This window comes from Sminthopsis crassicaudata, chromosome 1 (genome assembly GCF_048593235.1).
Source record: "Sminthopsis crassicaudata isolate SCR6 chromosome 1, ASM4859323v1, whole genome shotgun sequence".
NCBI lineage: Eukaryota > Metazoa > Chordata > Mammalia > Dasyuromorphia > Dasyuridae > Sminthopsis > Sminthopsis crassicaudata.
In genome coordinates this window covers 489,260,594-489,284,516 of record NC_133617.1, presented here as the reverse complement: position 1 = coordinate 489,284,516, position 23,923 = coordinate 489,260,594, and the positions used below count along the sequence as shown (strand labels likewise).

Below are 23,923 nucleotides of genomic sequence, written 5' to 3'. Positions count from 1 at the left end.
AACTGTAGGGATGAGTAAATCATCATTCCATGATCATAGAAACACAAGAGAAACCTGGGATAGGATGTGTCACCCAATTAATTGGTAGGATAATAGCAAGCAACATCCCACTTCTGCCTTCTGGTTATTCTGAGCTATTCTGCATATTTCATGTGATTTTGCCCCACCACCAAAATAAATAAATAAAGGCTTCCTACATAGAGCAGTTGGAGTTCAACCTTTCCTTTCACATTAGCCTTTTAAAAGTCCAATGTGAGAATTCTATAACACAGTGATTACCACTGGGTTTTGCTAATGTGACATTTCCAGAAATGGGCTTGACAGCATAGCATAACAGCAGGCCAGCATCCTATAGCATTCACCAAAAGGCATGGAATCTCTCTGTGAGGAGGAAGTTGTTGATGGATATTTCACTCTCTTCCTAAAAATCAAAGGAACAAAAGAGTCAAAAGTAAGAATTACTAGATTTTGTTTCACAAAGTTTTCTGAATTTTTAAAAGAGAATTCAGAAGATCTTTCTGAATTTTAGGAATCAATTAGTAAAATAGGATTTAAATCACTCTGAAAGACCTTTTGTACTATAACTTTAAACTATCTTATACTACTCTCCACATAGTCTATACTGCAGACCAAAGTTGACTAGTCGTTGGCTCCAGACTCTTTCCAGAAATCCTTATTTCTTTTTGCTCAGACCTTACTCCATGCTTAGAATGCTCTCCCTTCCTCATCATTCTATTGCTTTTCATCTCTTTCTTCCTCTTCATCTTCTGTGCCAAATGAAATCCAACCTATCCCTTCTGATTGGAAAAAAGCAATCAGTCACTGGCTTCACTCTTCTAGTGTAAAGACAAAACTATGTCATTTCTGGCCACATGTAGAAGCAAGCAGAATTGAGAAGAGGAAATTTGGGAAAACTAACTGAATTCTCCATCTGATTATCTAGGAAGAAAAAAAGAAAAAAAAAACCTCTATCTTATTAAAGATGTAAAGCTGTTGTCTGCAGAAAAATAGCCACTTGCGTTCTGACACACCAAGAGAAGTCTTTAAGTGCATAAATTCTAGGGAAGTTTGGATTCTAAAATAGGATAAGTAGAATGAATTTCATTTAATTCAATTCAGCAATATTTCATGAACTTACCTATTCTTTTTTAATAGTATTTTATTTTTCCAAATACATGCAAAGATAACTCTCAACATTAACCTTTGCAAAACCTTGTGTTCCAAATTTTTCTGCCTATTTTCCTCTTTCCCCCTCCCCAAGACAGCAAGCCATTCAATATAAGTTAAACATGTGTAATTCTACTAAATTATTTCTATAGTTCTCGGGCTACACACACACACAAAAAAAATCAGATCAAAGTGGGGGAGAAAGCCATGAGAAAGAAAAAAAGAAGAAGCAAAGAACAATAAAAGGTGAAAATACTATGTTGTGATTCACATTCAGTCTCCATAGTTCTCTCTTTGGATGCTGATGGCACTTTCTATCGCAAGTCTATTGGAATTGCCTCAAATCATCTCACAGTTGTAAAAAGCTCCATCGTAGATGATTATCATATAATCTAGGTGTTACTATGTACAATGTTCCCTTGATTCTGCTCACTTCACTCAGCATCAGTTCATGTAAATCTTTCCAGGTTTTTCTGGAATCAGCCTGTTCATCATTTCTTATAGAACAATAATATTCCATTACATTCATAAACCATTCATTATTCCCCAACTGAAGAGCATCCACTCAATTTCCATTTCTTTGCCACTACAATAAGGACTATTACAAACATTTTTGCATATGTGAATCCTTTTCTCTCTTTTATGATCTTGTTTAAATATAGACTCAGTAGAGACATTGCTGAATCAAAGGGTATGCACAGTTTTATAGCCATTTGGTCATAGTTCTAAACTGCTCTCCAAAATGGCTGAACTATTTCACAGTTACACCAACAATTTATTAGTGTCCCAATTTTCCCATATCTCTTTCAACATTTATCATCATCTTTTCCTGTCATCTTAACCAATCTGAGAGGTGTGATGTGGTTACCTCAGAATTGTCTTAATATGCATTTCTCTAATCAATAGTGATTTAGAGCATTTTTCATATAACTAAAAATGTCAACCAACATTTATTTAATGCTTTCTGTGTAGAGAGTTCTATGCTAGGTGCTGAGGGAGACATAGTCTCTGACCTCATAGTCCTTTACAATCTAAAAGGGGAACAAGATCATAAATAATGGTTACTGTTGTCTTCTCAGGGAGAGGTCCTTAATAATACACTCTCCAATGGCTCAAACCATGTCTCTCTTACTCTGTTTGTTTTAGTGAATCATTAATAATTTATTAATTATCTGCTACTGATCTAACATAGCTAAATAGTGTAGTGGATAGGGTGCTGGTCCTTCCTAGTTATGTGATCCTGGGCAAGTCACTTAATCCTGTTTGCCTCAGTTTGCTCATTTATAAAATGGGCAGGAAAAAGAAATGGCAAAGCACTCCAGCAATTTTGCCAAGAAAACCCTACAATGGGATCACAAAGAGTCAGACACAACTGAAAATGACCCAACAACAATAATTGACCTATCATGTCTAAAGAGAATCTAGGTGAAGCATATTACTCATCTCCCAACAGAGAAGTGATGGACTCAAAGTACAGACAGAACCTTCATTTTTGGACATAACCACTGTGTAGATTTCTTTGACTCTATATTTATTGGGAGTGGAAGATTCTCCTCTGTTTTTAATTAGGGGACACAAAAGGGGAGAAAAGGAGAATAGCAAAATTAATAGCCCCTCAAAAAAATAGAAAGCCATTTGAATATTTTTTTAATGTACAGAAGAAAACAGAAGGAAGAACAGAAGAAAACAGAAATCAGCAGAAACACTTTAAAAGTATTAAGTTCAGAGGCAGCTATGTGGTCTAGTGGGTAGAACACTAACCATAAAGTCAGGAGGATCTGAGTTTGAATTTGACCTCAGACACTTAACACATATTAGCTGTGTGACCCTTAAGTCACTTAACCCAATTGCTTTGCAAAAAAAAAGTAAATAAATAAAAGTAATAAGTTGAATTTATTAGATATCTTTCTTTAAAGCAAGCAGTATGAAATAGATTTTATGGCTTCTTATACAGTTCTTTCTTTTTCTATGTGGAAATGTTCTTTTTTAATGTTTAAGTTCAGAATTTAAAAATTAAAAATATTATAGACTTACTAAGTATTGTGATAGATGAGGTCATGAGTATAAAGACAAAATAATCTCTATTCACATTCAATGTACATTCAAATGAGCAAGACAACAAGCACATATACAAGGGCGTAGATAATGAATATAATGAGAATAAACTCAAATAAATATAAAATAGTTCAATGTAAGGCAATTTGGGAAAGAAGGCAATGGGAAGGGAAGGATTGAGGAAGACCTCATGTAGAAGATAGTACTCATGAAGGAAGAGAAAGATTTTATGAAGTCAAGTGGGAAAAAGAACAAGTTCAAGGCATGGGGAGATGACCAGCACAAAGACATAGGGATAGAAGATAAAATGTTATCTGTGAAGAGAGAAACCAGCTTGGCTGTATTACAGAATGTGGGAGAAGGAGTAATGTCCAACAGAGCTAGAAGGATAGGCTGGGGTCAGATTGTAAGAAGTTTTAAAAGTTAAGTACGAGTTTACATTTTATCTTAGAGACAAGAGAAATTGAGTGAAGTTGTTTGAGTCTGATTTTAAGTCTTAAGGAAAATCACTTTGGCAGAAAAAAGCAGTATATACAGACCTGAGTCTGCTGCTCTATAGAGGTTTCACCGAGTATAGCACAGGTCTTCCTCCAGATCTTAGTAGGACATCCATCTTTTACTACCATGAACTCACTATACTATGAACCTTCTTCCTTTTCTGATCATGTATATCCTGGATGATATTTTTTGTTTTACTTCTTGAATGTAAACCATCATTGGTAATGCACTGCAGCCTTCCAGTGCTGGTGGGAAAATCTTCAGAGATTACAGTAACAATATTAACTACAATATTGATTGTAAAAGATAGAATGTATATTAGGAAACATCCAGTCCACCCCACTTTTTTTTCCAGTTGAATAAACTAAGGTCCAGATATTACAAATAACAATGTTGTAAAATTTGCACACTGACAGTAACATTGTGCAAGGATCAGTCATGATGAATTAACTCTTCTCAGCAATACAATGTTTCAAGACAAATCCAAAAACTCATAATGGAAAATAATATCCACATTTAGGAAAAGAACTGGGAAAGTCTGAATGCATATCAAAGTATACTATTTTCACTTAGAGTTTTTTCATGGTGTTTTTTCTTTTATTCTATTTTTTTTCCTTTCACAACATGACTGTGTTGTGGAAATATGTTTTATGTGATTATACATGGATAACCTATATCAGATTTACTGCCAACTTGAGAAGAAGGGAGAGAAGACAAGGAGGAAGAAAAATTTGAAACTCAAAAAATAAATGCTGAAAATTATCTTTACATATAAATGGAAAAAATAAAATACTACTTAAAAAATAAAACAGCTTTACAACTTGTAAAAACAATTTTAAAAGACTTAGTAACTAATAAATGCAATGATCAGTTATGATTTAAGAGGACTCATGATAAAACATATTCCCCATCTCCTGACAGAGACATGATAGACTCAAAGAGCAGGATAAAACATAAGTTTTTGACATGGCCAATGTGAGAATTTGTTTTATTTGACTATACATGTTTGCTACAAAAGTTTCATTTTTCTTGCTTTCTTAGTGAAGAAGAGGGAGGAAAGGAGAAAAGCACAGACAAAGAAGACTTTTGTTGATAGAAAAAAATAAAATTTAATTAAATTTTTTTTAAAAAGAGATTAAAGTATTACATCATTCACATCCATAATATATCACCAGGAAAAAAACTGAAGTCAAAAAGATGAAGGTTTTTTTATTTGTTTCAGCAGGTTGCATAGGATAGTTGAAAACAATACGCAATTTGCCAAATGCTGTTTCCTAATAAATTCTGAGACTAGCTTACTGTTCAAATACAGTGTCCTTCTAGAATCGACACACTGATAAACAAATTGATGGACTGTCCATACAACTGAATGTCAAAATTAGCATTTTAATAATAATAACAGTAATAATTTTTGGTTATGGCTTTATGGTTTTATAAAGCACTTTCCCCATGAAGTGAATAACTCATGTTTAATTATCACCAAGTTACAAATGTGAAAAATTGAGAATCAGAAAGATTGTGATTTGCCTATCACATAACAAATAAGCATGAGAGCCAGGTATTCTGACTGCAAGTCTAAAATATACAATATGTGAATTAAATAGTGCAAAATGCTATGTGAAGTTCCAAGAGAAAGGTAATCACTGAAAGAGGAAATCAAAAACAACTTGCCAAATGAGACAACCTTTGAGGTAAGCCTTAAAGGTAGAGTAGGAATTCAGCTAGTGAAGAGGGAGGACATCCAAGCATGAGGAGGAGATGAGCAAACACACTTTCTTGCCTTCGAAAGTCAAAATATTGGGATGGAAAGAGCATTGAGTTGAGAGTCAGAGATATAGGTTCAATTCCCAACTAACACTGTTAGTATTTGTACAATTTCTTCAGTGTTTTGTTTTTGTTTGTTTGTTTATTTGTTTTTTGATGTGGATGTCTCCTTTGTTAAGCTGTTGACTGTTTTCTTCATGATTTTCCTTGCATCACTCTAGTTTTTCTTCCCAATTTTTCCTCTCTCTCTCTTTCTCTTACTTGATTGTCAAAATCCTTTTTAAGCTCCTCTATGGTCTGATCCCAATTCATATTTTTCTTGGAAGGCTTAACTTTACTTAAAAGTTAAAAATTCACTGGGCTTCTATCCCAAAGAGATCTTAAAGGGGGGAAAGGGACCCACATATGCAAAAATGTTTGTGGCAGCCCTTTTTGTGGTGTCAAGAAACTTGAAACTGAATGGATGCCCATCAATTACAGAATGGCTGAAAAAATTATGGTATATGAATGTTATGGAATATTATTGTTCTATAAGAAACAACCAACAGGATGATTTCAGAGAAGCCTGGAGAGACTTAGATGAACTGATGCTAAGTGAAATGAGCAGAACCAGAAAATCATTACACATGGCAACAACAAGACTATACGATGATCAATTCTGATAGACATGGCTCTCTTCAACAATGAGATGATTCAAACCAGTTCCAATTGTTTAGTGATGAAGAGAGCCTTCTACACCTAGAGGACTGTGGGAACTGAGTGTGGTTCACATCATAGCATTTTCACTCTTTCTGTTATTTGTTTGCTTGCATTTTATTTTGCTTCTCCTTTTCTCTTGTGAGGCATGATAATTGTATATGTATACATATATTAGATTTAACATATATTTCTACCATGTTTAACAAATATTGGACTATTTGCCATTTAGGGGAGGATGTGGGGGAAGGAAGGGAAAAGTGGAACACAAGGTTTTGCAAGGACTAATGTTGAAGAATTGTCCATACATATATTTTGAAAATTAAAAAACTTTAATTAAAAAAAGAAAAAAAAGTTAAAAGTTCATGTCTGAGCCTCACTTTCTTGACCTATAAAATTAGAAGGGACTAGATGATTCCATTCTAGCTCTAAGTCTTAGAGATACAAAGGCAAGAAAGCACAAGGTATGTATATGGTGTGTGTTCAGGGTGCAAACAAAGGATGGACAAGCTCACTCTTTGTTTAAAAAAAAAATGAGATCTTCCTATCAAAAAGAGAGATCATGGACTAGGAAATGGGAGGAAAGGGATGTTAAACGAGCTTCACATTTGAGGAAAGACTTTACAGCAGGGGATGATGATTTTAGATGAACTGGGAAAGCACTAGAGGTCTCTGAGAAGTGGGATAGCATGGTAAGCATAAAAAATTAAGCAAATGGCAATGGCAGTGTACACAGATATTGGAGATTGAGTAGAAAGGGTTATGTTCAAGGTAGAGGAATTGGGAAAGAAAGAGGATAGAATAAATAGATAGTCTCTATCTGTAGCAATGGGGAAAAAAGAGTAAATGGAAAAAGACACCTTAGCAAGCAAATAAAAAGAGAATTTTGTATAACCCTTTTATTGTTTTTTTTCTACAGATAGTAGTGAAGTGAAGGTGGGCGAATATAATGCTGTAGCTGACACATTGGAAATCATCAATGATACCATCAGATTTCAAGGTATGATGGCTGCTTAAAATTCAGTCAAAGAGTGATATGATATGTGTAAATATCCCAGTAACCCAGGAACACATGTTATAGAATAATAATAATAATAATAATCTAATCTAACATTTGATTGATTGATAGATAGATAGATAGATAGATAGACATATCTATCGAGAGAGAGAGAGAGATACATATATATAGTGCCTACTATGTGCCCAGGAACTACACTAAGAGCTTTCTAATTTTTATCTTCTTATGTGGCAGCAAGACAGATAAAAGTCTGGCTATGGTATCAGGAATTTTAAATTTCAGAAGGAGGTATTAATCTGCATCTATGGAAGAAGTTTCTACATCATACATTCCTTACACTAATGAAATCACAAGTACAAAATATCATTATACATAAGTCTTAGGGACAAACTGCTGAGTGACTCTTACTCAATCTCAAGTCAGAATTCAGATTTGGGGAAGATGCTATCAGGTTTCAGGAAAGGACAAGTTGCTTTAAAATCAAGTGGAGAGGAACAATGTGACATTTTGTAAATTATCTCTAATAACCCAAAGATCACTTAAGAAGAGAAGGGAGAAGAGATTAAGTATTTATACAGTGTCTATTTTGTGCCACACACAATGCTAAGTACTTTGCAAATTTATTTCATTTGATCCTCAAAACAACCCTGAGGGATAAGTACTATGGTGATCCGCATTTTACAGTTAAGGAAATTGAAGTAGACAGAGGTTAAGACTCCAGATATAGTACCCTATTCACTTCCATAGTGTGCCACTTGGCTTGTTACTTTGGGTTTCCATGAAGGAAAGATAGCTCCCTTATACTATGTACATGGAAAGGAATATACATCAGCCCATTTGGGACCATGGCCTGGAACAAAGCTAGGGAGCAGTCTGCTGTACAAAGCCAGCAATTTGGAGACCCCTGTTCAAATACCAAAGAGTCTGGATAATATTGAAGTCAGTGAGCATATAAATCCCCTCAGTCTTTCCTCAAGCTAAACTAAGGCCTGAATGGAGGTGGCTCATTTGGGGACTACAGAGAAGGGACAAATGAATCACAATTGTTCATATTTCATAAATAAGGCTTACAGAACAAAAAGGCAATAAACAACCGAAAAATGCACTATTCCCCAAATTACATGTGGGGACCATTTCCTCAAATTTTTCTTGTGTGCACAAATTACTGAATTTACCTGAGAGGCTACCTGAGCTATTTAACTTATTTTCTCTATTGTTTAGCTTATTCACTTTTTAATCTAATATGAGTAATTTTGTCATATTACTTAGTTTCATTCACAGAATTTAATCTTTAGATTTAGTAAGAGTAACATGCAAGAAAAGTCTCCTCTGTTACAGCCAGGGTCAGACATTTGTACACCTTTGGCAAGGTGTGGAGATTGTGTTCCTACTATGTGAAAAGTATATTTAGAGTACACCATGGAATTTTAGTTTTCCCTCTAACATAAATAGCTGGGAGGATAAGCTTTTTCTAGTATGAAAATGTCCATTTTGTTTAAAAGTTATATTTTAAAGTGTCCCACCTCATGGGGTATCCTAGGAAGCTGCCTCCATTGCTCACCAAACACACAAAAAATATTGTTCTCCTACAATTATCATCCATACCAATTAACTAAAACTTATAGCATTTTGATCATACTTTATTTATACCTACAGTGTCCTTCCTCATCGAGGTCCTTTTTTAACCTTAACACAACTGACCAGCCTTTAAACAACGATAAAATTTCAGAACAAGTCAATACCCAGGCTAGGAATTCAGTCTTAATTCCCCATTCAGGACCTAAAATATACAATTTGCTCTTCAGGTACTAAGAACTCTAGGGATATATTTACTCATGGAAAAAGCCCAGAGTATAGAACATACACAACCCCAGGGATTGTTCACAATCTGCATTTATTGAATTTCAATTTAAAATTGTTCCACATTCTATAAAGGCAAAGCAGAACCCTCTGGAGAGTGATCTCTTTGATTTTTTTTAATATAGAAGTGACTGAGCTTGAGGAAAGAAAGTCCTAAAAGAGCTCATTCTGGAGAGTTTTTTTTTTTTTTTTAATCTTATAAGACTACCAGCAGTTTCTTTTTATAACCCTTCATTAAAGCTATTACTTCAGAAGTAAAGGGATATAATACATACACACATACACACACACACACACACACACACACACACACACACACACACACACACACACAACATAAAACTTCCTAGAGATGTTATTTTCATTGAGGAACACAGCCCATTCAATCTGGCCCTATACTTTCATGGAAGTCTGCTATGATGTAACTGGAAACCCAATGCATACCTATGCTCCTTCCCTTCTAATTCATCAACCTGAATGGTAACTCTCTCCCAAATCCCTGACTATAGGCTTTACTTCCAATAGGATTTAGGCCATCAGGAGGCTTTACAATTAGTCACACCCAACCAGCCAATCAAAAATGGCCAAGGGCTTCTGGCCTAGTCCTCATACTATACCCAGCATGATGCAATGAAGTAAATTGGCCTTTCTAAGGATAGTAAGAGAGTCATAAAGTAATGTTCATGGAAAGAAAAGCCTAATTTGGCTGGAAGTGATTATGAAAGACTTTTTTGCATGGAAATCAGTTTTACTGGATTTTGATGGCAGGAGGAGAGAGTGAAGCTGATGTTTTTGTATACCTCTGCCTCAGTTAATCCAGTTCTCACTCAAGTTAATACCAGATGATGTCACTAATCCTCTTTCAGAAGGAAGAAAGAACAACAACCCACTCCCTAAATTCTAACCCTTTAAAGGGAACTGCAAGTAAGGAAACCCTTTCCACCAATGCAAAATAGCATCTTCTCTGGGGCACTAGGCCCCTGATTCAGGGACTGGATCATAGTATGTGTCAAAGGCAAAAGCCTGCTCTTCCTAAACCTAGGGCCAGGTCCTAATCTATTAGGCCATATGATTTAATGATTTGAATTTGAATTTGCATGCAACTATCATACCAAACATAAAGGAGCAGAGGAAAGAGGAGGGAAACATTACTAATATTTAGGAATGTCTTAGACAGTTAGTTGTGAATTTTAATTTTATATTTTTTTAAACTAAGGGAGGGGAAGAAGGAGGAAGGAAGGAAGGAAGGAAGGAAGGAAGGAAGGAAGGAAGGAAGGAAGGAAGGAAGGAAGGAAGGAAGGAAGGAAGGAAGGAAGGAAGGAAGGAAGGAAGGAAGGAAGGAAGGAAGGAAGGAAGGAAGGAAGGAAGGAAAGAAGGAAGGAAGGAAGGAAGGAAGGAAGGAAGGAAGGAAGGAAAGATGAAGAGAGGAAGAAAATGGAGGAAGGGGGAAGGAGGCTAGCTTAGGTGTGGTAATGACTAAAAATGAATCCTCAGTATTCAAGTCACAGTTGTTGTTTCTCCTATGTTCGACACAATGACAATAATAAATAACTCTCAGAGGAAATCAATGTGTGTTTCGCTTAAGTTGATTTTTCTTATTGACCTTTCAGGTTCAGAACCTCCAAAAGACAAAACAATCATCCAAGAGCAGCTGCGGGAAATCTCCCTTCCTCTTTACAGCATTCTCTCTGCCCTCACAATCCTAGGGATGATCATGGCCAGCGCCTTCCTCTTCTTTAACATCAAAAACAGGAACCAAAAGTAAGCTGTTCATTTTCCTCCTGCTCCTAATCTATGTTTGTGCTGCTTTTATAGAGCCTAGAACTGACCACAGTAAACCTTCAGACTCTCCATCTGTAAATTGAGCATAATAACATTTATGCAATCTACTTTCGATGATAGTTGTGAACAGTATGCTTTTAAAAATATAAATGTAAAATAGTCTGGTCATTATCAGTATTATTATAGTCTTTCTTTGCATGTTATACCCTGAGCATTCAGAATGATAGCAAGGGGGTTACATAGTAGGAGAAAGGATGCAAACACTTCTCATTTTTTAACATTCTTTTTTTTTAAGTTTTCAACATTTACTTCTATCAGATTTTGATTTTTATTTTTTTCTCCTTTTCCCCTTCCCCAAGATAGCAAGCAATCTGACTTAATTTATACATGTACAATCATATTAAATGTTGGTCATCAGACAGTTCCCATTGTGAGAAAGAGAAAAGCTCTTAGGGATCAACTACCCCAATTCCTCTCATTTGACAGATGAAGAAACTCAGGAAGAAGTGACTTGTCCAAGGTCACACAGCAATTTGGTTAAAGTTAAGACTAGAATAGAGGATAGTTAGATTCAAGATCAGAGCTCTCTTCATTCTACCACACTGCATTTCCAACTTATAAGGAACATTCACCCACAGAAAAACTCGCCCACTAGGGAAATCTGGCTACTGTTAAATGACAAACAAGGCCACATTTTAGGCTACATATTTTTTAAATATAGTTCTTTAGTTTCCATGGAGAGTCTCTAAATTCAGTTTCCCTAACGTTGGGGTTGGGAGATGGGTTGGGAAGGGACAGTTGAAAGAGAAGAATGGAGGTGGGAAGGGGGAAGATTAGTCTCGCTGCTATTCAAGGCCAGTTTCAGATTATACATTCCTCATCTTTTAAATACATGTTATACCTCTGAAAGACACTGGCCTAGAACCCAGTGTGAAGGCAGCCTCACAAACACAGCATATGATCAAGAATTAAGTAGAGGCAGCCACTGTGTCCCCCACAGTGAAACATCATCTCTGAGGCTACCAAAGCTGTTGGAACCTAGAAGATGAGTCACTGCTTGATCCAGGAATAAACTCCAAGAGAGAATCTAGGGCAACTGCAATGAATTTTCCCCTCTTCCTATATGAGAAAAGGAAAATTATTTTGATGTTTTATTAGTTTGTTAACTTTTTGGTCCTAGATGAAAGACAAAAAGAAGTTCTCTTGAGTCCTAGAATGTCAGCTTTGAAAGAGTTATCAGAAGTCATATAATCCATTGAAGTGAGACCCTCCCCTCCCTCATCTCAACCATAAGCAAATGGTCATCCAGATTTGGCTTGAATACTTCCAATTACAGACATTTCACAAACACCAAGGCATACCATTCTACTACTGGACAGGACTCTCTCATTTAGGAAGCTTGGACAAGTCACTGTTTTTACCATGTTTAACAGAAAATACACCAGACTAGAAATCAAGGGACCTAGGAATGAATTCCAAGTCTATAAAAGTCACTTAATCTCATTAATTATCACTTCCATCACCTATTAATCGGATTGATGACATTTACTGTATTTATATCATAGAGTCATTGTGAAGAAAGCACTTTAGAAGCTACAAAACATAAAAATATCCCATTATTGTTTTTGATAGTTGCCATTAACTAAAGACTAAATGCCCATAATTTCTTCTAGCATGCCAGAGGGAAATTCCACAGCTAGGTGGTGCAATGGATAGAATTCTGGTTCTAGAGTCAAGAAGACCTGAATTCAAATGCAGCCTCAGACACTAGCTGTGTGACCCTAGGCAAGTCATTTAACCCTATTGCCTCAATAATCCATCTGTAAAATGAGTTGGAGAAGGAAGTGGCAAAGCACTCCAATATCTTTGCAAAGAAAACCCCAAAATGGAGTCACAAAGAGTTACTAAAAAAACATTACTAAAAAAAACTGAACAAGGAGGAAAATCAATGTTCCTATTTCCAATTTGTTGTTGTCTATACTCTCTACTGAAGTTTTGTATTATTACTGAACTGTTTTCATCTATCTACTTTACTTCCCAAGTAAAAAAATATGCCTTACTTTTTCTTGTTTCAGTACTTAACACAGAATACAGTATTATACATGACAGGCATTCATCAAAGATATATTGAGTGAATGAATGAATGAACTGTTTTAATAAGTGTACTATTCTTTTTGTTGGTAGGCTAATAAAGATGTCCAGCCCTTACATGAACAACCTTATTATCCTTGGGGGAATGCTATCCTATGCATCTATTTTTCTTTTTGGCCTTGATGGATCCTTTGTCTCTGAAAAAACATTTGAAACACTTTGCACTGTAAGTAACTTAAAATATTCTACCTAGAAATGAATTATACAGCAGAAAACTTTTTATGGTGAAAACAGAAAATACAATATAATATGTCTCTTATTGAGCAATCAGTTTTTAGAAATCTGAGCCATTCAGAACAGAGTCATAAACCCAAAAATGAAAAAGCCTCTGGGAAAAGAGCGAAAGAATTATTACAAAGTTCATGTACTTTTATGAAGAAAGATATGGAGTCACCCCCAGACTCCAGTCTATTGGCTTGTATTAGTTAAGTTAGTTAGTATTGGACTAACTTAAAAAACTTCACCTAATAGCTAGTCTACTGCAAAGTAGCAATGGATATTGAAGATACAATCAGAAAACTTGCAACTACAAAAGTCGTATCTTAGCCTGATAGAAGTAGTGTAGGAGTAAACAAAGACCATCTCAGGAGTGTTTTATGTTCATTAATGGTGATTATGAATCTTAAAGCAAAGATTTGTTTGGAATGGCTAGTAAGTAATTTCTAGCAGTCTCGTCAAGCCTATGTTCCTCTTCTCTGAATAATATTTCTAAATGCTCAAGATAATATTCAAAAAATTACAAAGGAAATAAATTATACTGCATACAGTTATCAGAAATCTAATAAAAGTTTAAAATTAAGTTTAAAAAAATTGATTGAAAATGTAAGTATCAGCATTTAAGGGATAAGTTTCAGTTGTATGCAAATTTGAGCAGGCTTTTTTCCAAGGACAGGCAGGGAGTGCAGTGAAGAAAGTTCTGGGCCTATAGTAAGAAAATTCATCTTTGTGAGTTCAAATCTGGCCTCAGGATATTCACTATTTGACCTAGGCAAGTCACTTACCCTATTTACTTCATTTCCTCATCTGTAAAATAAGCTGAAGAAGAAAATAGCAAACTATTCCAGTATCTTTGTCAAGAAAATCTCAATGAGATCACAAAAAAACTAGACATACTAAACAACAACAATCTTTTATTCCTGAAAAGTCAGGATAAATGAAGTGTTATCATATCATAAGAAGTTAATTCTTGATTATAAATACCAGCATATTTGGGGAATCTCCATTTCCCACCAACTGATCAATTTTCTTTTGGGGTTTTCCTTATTTTTATATTTTTCTGACTTCATCAAACTGACGATTTTCCTAGTCTCTCCACTGTCCAATGCAGGGCTCAGAAAGAGGTTTCTGGATTGGAAGAAATGGAAGGGGCTGAGAATTGAGCCCTTGTTCAAAGCCTACACTTAAGTCCTTAAAGAGATTCACAGCAATTTAGTCCCTTTTTTATGGTCTTTAGTGTTTTCTTCCCCCAAGATCTCAATTTGATCCCCGATGAAAGACAAGGAAATGGGGAGAGAAAAAAAGTCATTTAGAAGGAAAGCACCAAGCAAAATAACTGCATGGACATGTATACATATATTGTATTTAACATATACTTATATATAAATATATTTTATATTATAGTTATATAATATAATATTAATTATATAATTATTAATATATAATAATGAATAAATAATATTTATATATTTTATATATAACATATATAAATAACATGTTATTTAACATGTATTGATCTACCTGCCATGATGGGGGGGGGGGGAATTGGAACAAAAAGTTTTGCAATTGTCAATGCTAAAAAATTACCCATGCATATATCTTGTAAATAAAAAGCTATAATAAAAAAAAAGGAAGGAAAGCGCCAAAAGGTTAAAGGAAAGTATAAAAAATTTCCAGTTCACATCCCAAGATTTTCAAATCCCTCTCTCTCTCTCTCTCTCTCTCTCTCTATGTATATATATATATATCTTGTTGTTTGACTTTTTATGTTCATGTTACTGTTTGTGGAAAGAGGGAAAGGCTACTATAGATTATCCATTTTTTTAAAATTGTCAATGCTGATGTTCCCATAAATTAATACTTGAGACCAAGAATTGATTTAGGTAATTTCAGTGAACTGTTATGCCTTTAGCCATTAGATGAAATGAGTTTTCACAAGTATGCCTACTTTGGTTGACAAAAAGGTGTTGGTTAAACAATAATTGCTATTTCCTCACTTTCATAGGTATCATTAGTGTTTATTTCTTGGCTGGAACAAGTGCTCTGAATTTTTGCCTCTTGAACAATGTCTTGAAAAGAGTGATTAGAATGGTTTACTAAAGTGTAGCTCTAGCTAGGAGCAATGGGCAGTGGTGCAATACCAGTGCCTAAAAGTCCATTGTTAAATTTTCAGTTTGAGTATCAATAAGTAAAAGCTACAAATCAAATCTTGATTTATTATTTTATTGCTTATCTAGGCTTAAAAAAATTATGGAGAAAATGTTAATAATGCAAATTAAACCTGAAGGTATATTTTGTGAATAAATTTTTTTTTCAGAAAAAAAGATTATTAAATATTTTTCAAGACATCCCTAAATTAGTGGATATGGAAGAGAGATTTGGATTTCAGACAGTAAAATATCTTAATATTTTACTATTCAAATGTGGAAGGGACTGCTAAGTTGTGAATTCTCCATAATTAGAAATCTTCATGCAGAGTGTGTATGATCTTTTGACCTAGATAATATATTCATACCTTACAGACAGCCATCAATGATTCCTTCTCTTTATCTCTGATAATCTTCCACTCCAGAGGACTTCCCAAGACCAGAACTATTAAGCAAAATCCTCCAACTATTCTGGCCCTCATCACCACCTGCATGTTCACATTAAAGTCATCAAAATAGCCCTAAGGACATCAGTCTGTAGCTGTAGAGAATTTCATTAAATTCAGCCATTGCTAAAAGATAATTTAATTTAATTCAGCAAGCATTTTCTAAGTACTATCTATGTGTAAAGTACTCTGTTAGGTGAAATGAGAAAACATGAAATATATACTACTGTCAAAGAGTTTACATTCTTATTTTGAGGTGGGATGGGGGATGATATAGTAAGTAAATACAAGATAGTTCAAGAAAAGAAATTTTGGAGGAATTCAGGAATTATTCATTTTTAAATGTTATTTTTCTTTTCAGTTCCAAATTCTCTCTCTTCATCCACAATCTCCTCTACCCCTTGAGATAGCAAGAAATACTAGATCAGAGATTTTTAACTTTTTTGTATCATGGACCTTGTTGATAGTCTGGTCAAACCTATGAACTCTTTCTCTGAATGATATTTTAGCACAAAATAAAATACATAGGAATGCAAAGGAAACCAATTATACTGAAATACAGTTGTCAGAAATCTAAGAATTAAAAAAAAAAAGACAAGTTCATTGACCCCAAGTTAAAAGCCTCTGCCATAGAAGGTGGTACCTAACCTGAGCCTTGAGACAGAATGAAAACATTGTAGGCATGAGGAACAGCCTGGTACAAAGGCTCAAAGAAAGGAAAAAAGCCCTCTAAAGGTTCTCGTCATTCTTATTACTTCCTGACTCTGAAGATTGTGAGCTGCTCCAATAGGCATTCATGATCTAGTTTCAAAGAACTCCCGGAGTGAGGAAGGAAGAGTTCCCAGCTTGCAGCAAGAAGTCAGTCACAGGAGCAAAATGGTGACTTTCTGTTTATAGCTGCACCCAGCTCTGGCATCCTTCCTCCCAGCCTTAGATGTCTGCCTGTCCAACTGCAGGTGGCAGAGGAAGAGTCCATTCCCAAATGGAGAGCAAAAATTTTAGAAAGAAAGCCAACTTCCTTCATCTTAGCTTCTCTAGGGCACTTTCTCAAACTCCCTAGGGCTCTCAGTTTGGCTTCTCTGAATTCTTTTGGCTCCCATCCCAGCTGAAGTGATGAGGGTCCATCAAAACATGAATGTGTTTTGTGCACAGGCCAACCAGTGCTGTCAGCTGATGGATACATGCCCTCAAAGTCACCCAACTGTATTTGGGGGGCAAAAAGCACAAAGGACAAAGCAAAAACATAATCAGGAAAGTTCAGTCTCCATGAAGCTAGAAGACAAGACAAAAATGTAGAATGCAAAAGAAATGAAGGGTGAAAGAAAGTTTGTTAACAATGAAACTTGGTTCCACAAGCTGTAGTGGAACAAGTAGATAAAAGATGGGTCATCAAAAAGTATTTATTAAGTGTTTTCTGTCATTTATTGTTTGTTCTTCATTCTCAGGGAGGTGATGCCATGACATGCAAGTGAATTGGATTTCAATGAGGGAGGGCTGCGCCAGGTCACCTGCCTCACTTTCTCCTCCAGAGCCATCTGAGTTCAGTGGCCAAATATAAATTAGGATAACTGGAGATGGTCCTGGATGCAGTGGGAGACCATGGCCTTTTTAAACTAAGATCTTCTATGGGTCTCAGTTTGACTGAGAGTGAACCCATTCAGTGATTAAAGCTAGGTAGCAACTGAAGCAAAAAAGTCTCTTCTTTCACCTAGTCCAAAAAAAATTCTAAATAAATTAATTAATCTGGGAGGAAAAGAGTCTCAGAGTTTCTATATATAGAAACCCTTCTATATGATGGGTACTAGGTGACACAATGGATAAATTCCAGTCCTGGATTCAGAAAGACTCATCCTCATGACTTCACAATTGGTCTCAAACACTAGTTGTGTGATTTGGGGCAAGTCATTTAATTCTATTTGCCTCTGTTTCCTCCTCTGTAAAATGAGCTGAAGAAAATGGCAGTATCCTTGCCAAGAAAACTCCAAATGAGGTAACAAAGACACACCTGAAAAACAGCTGAATAACAACAGCAACCATACTAAGCAAAAGGGACTCGAGGAAAGATTAAAATACCATACACTAACCATGTATCTACAAGACATAGACAATGTAAATGGAAGATAATTCTAGCTGCTAGAGTAACTGAGAAAATCCTACAAAAGATGAGTCTAGTCTTAGGGGAAAATAGTGACATTCAGGAGGTAGAGGTGAGGAAAGAAAGTATTACAAGCTTAGGAAAGGAAGCAAGTCAAGATCTAGAGTATGGAGAGATGAGTAACATATGTGTGGAACAGCCAATAGCTCAGAGTGAATGAAAGTATAAGAACACTGGAAAAGTAGGAAGCATCCAGATTGTGAATGCATTTAAATGCCCAATGGAATATTTTATAATTCTTCCTGCATGTCATAAAGATCCCACTGGAATTTTTTAAGGAAAGAATTGACAAGATCAAACCTATTCTTTAGGAGGATCACTTTGGCAGCTAAGTGGATGATGCATTACAGCAGTGGTTCTCAAACTTTTATCCTCAGTCTCTCTATTCTATTAAAAATTATTGAGGATCTGTCCAAAGAGTTTTTGTTTATGTGAGTTATATTTTTTATAATAGCTTTTTGCTGGAACTCTGTCTTCCCAGAAATCAGCTGGAGTCAGGATCACTAAACGTCTTTATTCCTGATCTTTCACGGTCAAGGGGCCTAGCAACCTCACACACACCTTCCTCCCTCAAATGTCCAGAGAGACTGAGTCAGCTTCTGTGTCTCAATTCCTCTTCCTACTCCTCCCACACATGTCACTTTCCCTTCTTTGTCCCACCAATTAAGTCAGCACAGAACAGCTGGGGAGGGTCAACCTTCAAACAAGTTAATAAGGAACTGTCCAATTGGCAATTAGTCTCACGTGCTTCGTTATCCAAGCTCAGTTCTAGCCCTTTACAGCTTTTTATTTTCAAAATTTAAGCAGATAGTTTTTAACATTCACCCTTGCAAAACTTTGTTCCAATTTTTTCTCCCTCTTTCTTCCATCTCCCCTAGACAACAGGTAATCCAATATATATGTTAAACATGCAATTTTCTTATACATATTTCCATATTTATCATCTTCCACAAGAAAAATCAGATCAAAAAGGAAAAAAGTGAGAAAGAAAAAAAGCAAGCAAATAACAACAAAAGTGAAAAATACTATGTTATGATCCACATTCAGTTCTATGTGTGTTATATTTCTAGATATTTACCTTGTTAGAAGTAAAAACTAACACAAATATATTGTATCTAGGATATAATGTAACACATTTAATATATATAGGATTGCCTATCATCTAGGGGAGGGAGCAGAGGGAAGGAGGGGGAAATTTGGAAAAGTGAATACAAGGGATAATGTTGTAAAAAAAAAAAAATTACCCATGCATATGTACTGTCAAAAAAATTATAATTATAAAATTAATAAATTATTTAACAAAAAGAAGTAAAAACTAATTTTGAGTTTGTACATTGAGACCCCCAGAATTCTTTGGAGCACACACTGAACAACCAGATTAAAGCATTCTTGGTGGTTGGGGAGAAGGCATTGGTTGAAGAAGGATGAGATCAGGGGAGAGGTAGGAGCAAGACATAGTATATACATAAGGTAGCACAGTTGGATGACAGAGATTAGGAGAATAAGAAGTTGCCATTAATGGGAAGGGGGAAATATTAGTTTTTTATTAGCTTTTTTGATTGTCATTTCTCATTGCTGACATCTTTTTCAGATGACCTGCTGTCTAATCCATTTGATACTTATAAAACTGATTTTTATACCTAAATGTAAGAGCTTATATTTATCTGTATTGAATTTTATCTTATTAGATATGTCACATGAGCAATCAAGGAAAGACAACAGCAAGTTGGCAGAGATGATGAGTGAAGAATAGCTTAGCACAGTGTTTTGTACATAAAAAGCATTTGATGAACACTTCATTTATATAATTTGATTTAGAATATTGTGATGAAGAAACTTCCACATTCTATGCTCTTCTAGAGTCAAAGGACTTTTTGATTTCCTGGTGGTCTCATTGAAACGTTGCTTTGAAAGGATGGGTTGAAGTGAGACTGAATGAGACTGAATCTTGAGCTACAGGAAGGGTCAGTGGAGTCTACTAGGATTCAGATTGCCTGGAAGAGAAGACTGTTGCCAGGGAGCAGTGTATGGGAATTGTGGAGTGATGCCAAAGGATGGGATTTTTTAAAATCATGGTTTAAAAAAAAAAACATATTACAAATTGACAAATTTGAGGTGTTGAGATCAAAAATTGAAGCAATTTGTATGGTGATGACATTTCAAGTGATCCGCTTAACCTGGAAGAGTCAAAACTAAACTGAGCTACTTACTGATGTAAAATAGAATTATCTGAGCCTCAGCTTCCTCATTTGCAAATGGTTGTAAAAATGTAGATCATGAAATAATAGATTTAGAACTGAGAAGGAACTTAGAAATCATTTAGTCCAGTTTCTTGTCTTTGTAGATTAGGAAATTGAAGCCCAGAGAAATTAATTGATCTTAAGTTCACAGGTAGTAATTAGGAAACCAGATTCTCTAACTCCAAATTCAGTTCTCTTTCCATAATACTATAGTGTCTATTCCACAAGGTTGTTGTGATGCTCACACCAGGTGACATAAAAATCCTTTAGCATGAGATGCCAAACAAATGGAAAGCACCATTAGCAAAGCCATTCCCAATTGTTTTTTCAGAGTTTATAATGTTCAGTCTCATTAAACTTCCCAAAGGCTTTAAAGCCAACGAGACATTTTCTAAAGCCACATGAATGAACAGTATGGTGCAGGTGCTTCTGAGAGATTTCCTCTGGGCTATTCTGTATAGGAAATTCCCAAAGGGGTTGCACTGAATACAAACCAGAAAGATTTTCATAGTGTCCTTTGAGGGTAAGCACTGTGTTGGATAATTGCTTTATATTCCCATTCAATAGGGTTCCATGTTCATGAAGATGCTTAACAGGTGACATTGAATGGAGATGACAATTTGTGCATTTGACATTTTTGTGAAAAAATGTGTAAAGTCAGAAATATGCTTTCTATGCCTTTTCTACTAGTGTGGGTAGAGGGAAAAGAGATAAATACCTACTATGTACTAGGAGTACTAAGTACTTTTTACAAATATTATTTTATTTGATCCTCACAACAGCTAAAGGAGGGAGGTGCTATTATTATCCCCATTTTATAGCTGAGGATACTGAAGCAAACAGAGTTTAAGTGACTCAGCCAGAGTAATTATTTAATACTGAATTTGAATTTAAATTTTCCTGACTCCATCTAGCAATCTGAGGCACTAACTATTTCTAAAAGATCATACTAAGAGAGACAACTTGTATTATAACAGAAAAAAGTTACAATCAAAGAACCTGAATTCAAATCCTTGCTCTATATTTACTGTGTCATCTTGAGGAAGAATCACTTCACATCTGTTCCTTTGCCTGGTTTTAATTCCATAAAATAAGATGCCCTTCCTGAATTCATCTTATCACTATGCTTTTCATTCAAACCCTGATTGATAAGTTTCTTCAACTTCTCTTCCCCTCTGATTGAAAGGTTTAAGGATGTAATACCAAACTCCTCCCAATGCCTTCCTTTATAAAGAGCAGAAACTCTCTTTATAGAGAGCTTGACTCTCAGCTCACCTTACACTGTATCTGCTGTTCTATCTAATTTAAAATCTGTGGAATAAGATGCCTCCATCCTAACTATCTATTTCTGTCCCTACTTTTCCTGCCTCTTTTGGCCCAAGGGCCAAATTCAGCCTTCTAAATGTTTTTATACTATTGCAAACTAATAACAGTTTGTACATTCTTAAATACAATAAAACTTTATTTTTAAATATTTAAAGAATTCTTAGCTCACTAGTCCAAAAACAGGCAACAGGCCAGTTTTGACCTATTGGCCATAGCTTGATGAACCTTCTCTAGGATTAGAGAAAACAAGAATATCCCTCCTCCACTTGAAGGCCTTTTAGATAATTCAATACATCTATCATTTTCTGCTTGAGTTTTCTCTTCTCCAGGCTAAATATTTTAATTCTTTCAACTAACCTTTATATGATATGAAAACAAAGCCCTTTCCGGCTTTTGTCCAGACAGACTCTCTCCAGGTTATCCACATCCTTCTTAAATGATAGCATCTATAATGGAACACAGATGACGTCTGATAATGGCAGGCTACAGTGGGACTCTTGCTTCCTTACTTTCAGAACATATGCTTCTCAATGTAGCTAAAGGTTGCACTACCTTATTTGACTATCACTTACATTGAGCTTTCAGATGACTAAAACCCTTAGGTCTTTTTCAGGCAAACTGCTTCAACCTATCCCTTCCCTATCTTATACTTAAGAAGCTTGCTTCTTGTTGTTGTTGTTTTTTACTCACTTTTAAGACTTTGCATATATCTATATTGAATTTCATCTTCATTTTTTAATAGTCAAGGGTTTTTTTTGTTGGATCCTGACTCTCTTATCTGTTTCTCTCTGCTTAGTGTTATGTGCAAATCTGATGAGCTACCACATCTGTCTTTATTCAAATTATTGGTCAAAAAATGTGAAACAGCACAGAGCCAAGTACATATCCCTAAGATATTGCACTGGAGACCTGGCCACTTTGAATTTGAAGCATTAACAACTCTTCAAGTTCAGCAACCCAACAAGGTTCAAAACCACCCAGCTATATTATTGTGTCATTAACATCTCTCAATCTTCTCCATTAAAATAGTATGAAATAATTTAAGAAAAAACTTTACTAAAATCTAGGTAAACTATACCTATAGCATTCTACTCTTGTACCAATTTGGAAATCCTGTCCAAAAAAAAAAGAAAATAAGGTTAGTTTAGAATAACTTTTACTTGATTAAACCATGTTGGTTCTCTTATTGTTCCCATCAGTTCTTTAATTCTCTGTTCTAAAATGTTGCAGGGAATGGAAGTCAGTCCCACCACCTCTACCATCATGACTGACAATGTTTTGACTATGCTCTCTTCCATCTAATAAAATGGGACATTTGCCCTTCTCTAATCTTGTGATACCTCTTACACTCTCCGTGATTTTTCAAATAGTTCATCAAATAGTTCATCAATAAATCTACCAGTTCTCTCAAGAACTAAGGATTTACTTATATTTTCTGGACTAAGTGATTTAAATTCATCGACAGTCAGGCATTCCCTTACCACTTCCATTCTTGTCTTCAGTATTAACTCTTTATTAACCTTTTTGGTCCAGTTATTTCCTATCTAAGGCTCATAGCCTCAAATACAAATAAAAGCCTTATCTCTGTTTTCAGGTATCACTGCTTCCATTTTACTAAATTCCATTTATTTAAGTAGAAACAATAATTCTTACCATACTTCACAGAATTGAGGAGGACCTAGTACTCTGTATGATTGTCCAATCATTTCAAATCATGTCCAACTCTTCACGACCTCATTTAGGGTTTTTTTGGGGGAAAGACACTGGGATAGTTTGCCATTTCCTTCATTTTACAGATGAAGTAACTGAGACAAATAGGGTGAAGTGACTTTCCCAGGATCACACAGCTAGTAACTATCTGAGGCTAGATTTGAACTCAAGAAAATTAATCTTCCTGACTCCAGGCCTGGCATTCTATCCATTATGCCATCTAATTGCTAAAAAGATGTCAATCTTTTCCCACTCTAAACAAATGCAAACTATTACTGTTATCATGATCCCAGGATTCCCTTACAACTTCCTGAGCCCCAAATTCCTGTGCCTTAAGATTATCAGAATAGAAAAAGGACATCAGAGGTCAAGTCCAATACCCTTATTTTACAGATAGGAAGTTGAATCTGAAAGATGTAATTTGCCCATGGTTACTCAAGAAGTATTGGAGGTACTAAACAGTACCTCCAGAAAACAGATTTTTTGACTTCAGAAACAGTGATTTTCCATGGTACCACCTGTTTCTCCTATCCTGTCATAGGTCTTGAGCAACAGGAAATTGAGAAAAAGCCCAGAAATATTTCTTCAGTTCTTCAAACAAAACAGTCTGCCAGTTCTTTCATGACTCAAGAATGTACTTACTTTTTCTGTGCCAGGTGATTTGAATTCATCAAGGACAGCAGTTATGAAGA

The 23,923-nt window shown here is 35.4% G+C and overlaps 1 protein-coding gene across 1 annotated transcript in view; it reads left to right on the top strand.

Moving 5' to 3' along the window:
* The window catches only part of GABBR2 (gamma-aminobutyric acid type B receptor subunit 2), an 802,190-nt gene that overhangs the window by 633,594 nt on the left and 144,673 nt on the right, over positions 1 to 23,923 (top strand). Inside the window, 3 exon segments of the mRNA XM_074281401.1 lie at positions 7,100 to 7,180; positions 10,669 to 10,819; positions 13,025 to 13,157. Of these exon segments, the coding sequence (XP_074137502.1) occupies positions 7,100 to 7,180; positions 10,669 to 10,819; positions 13,025 to 13,157 (365 nt within the window).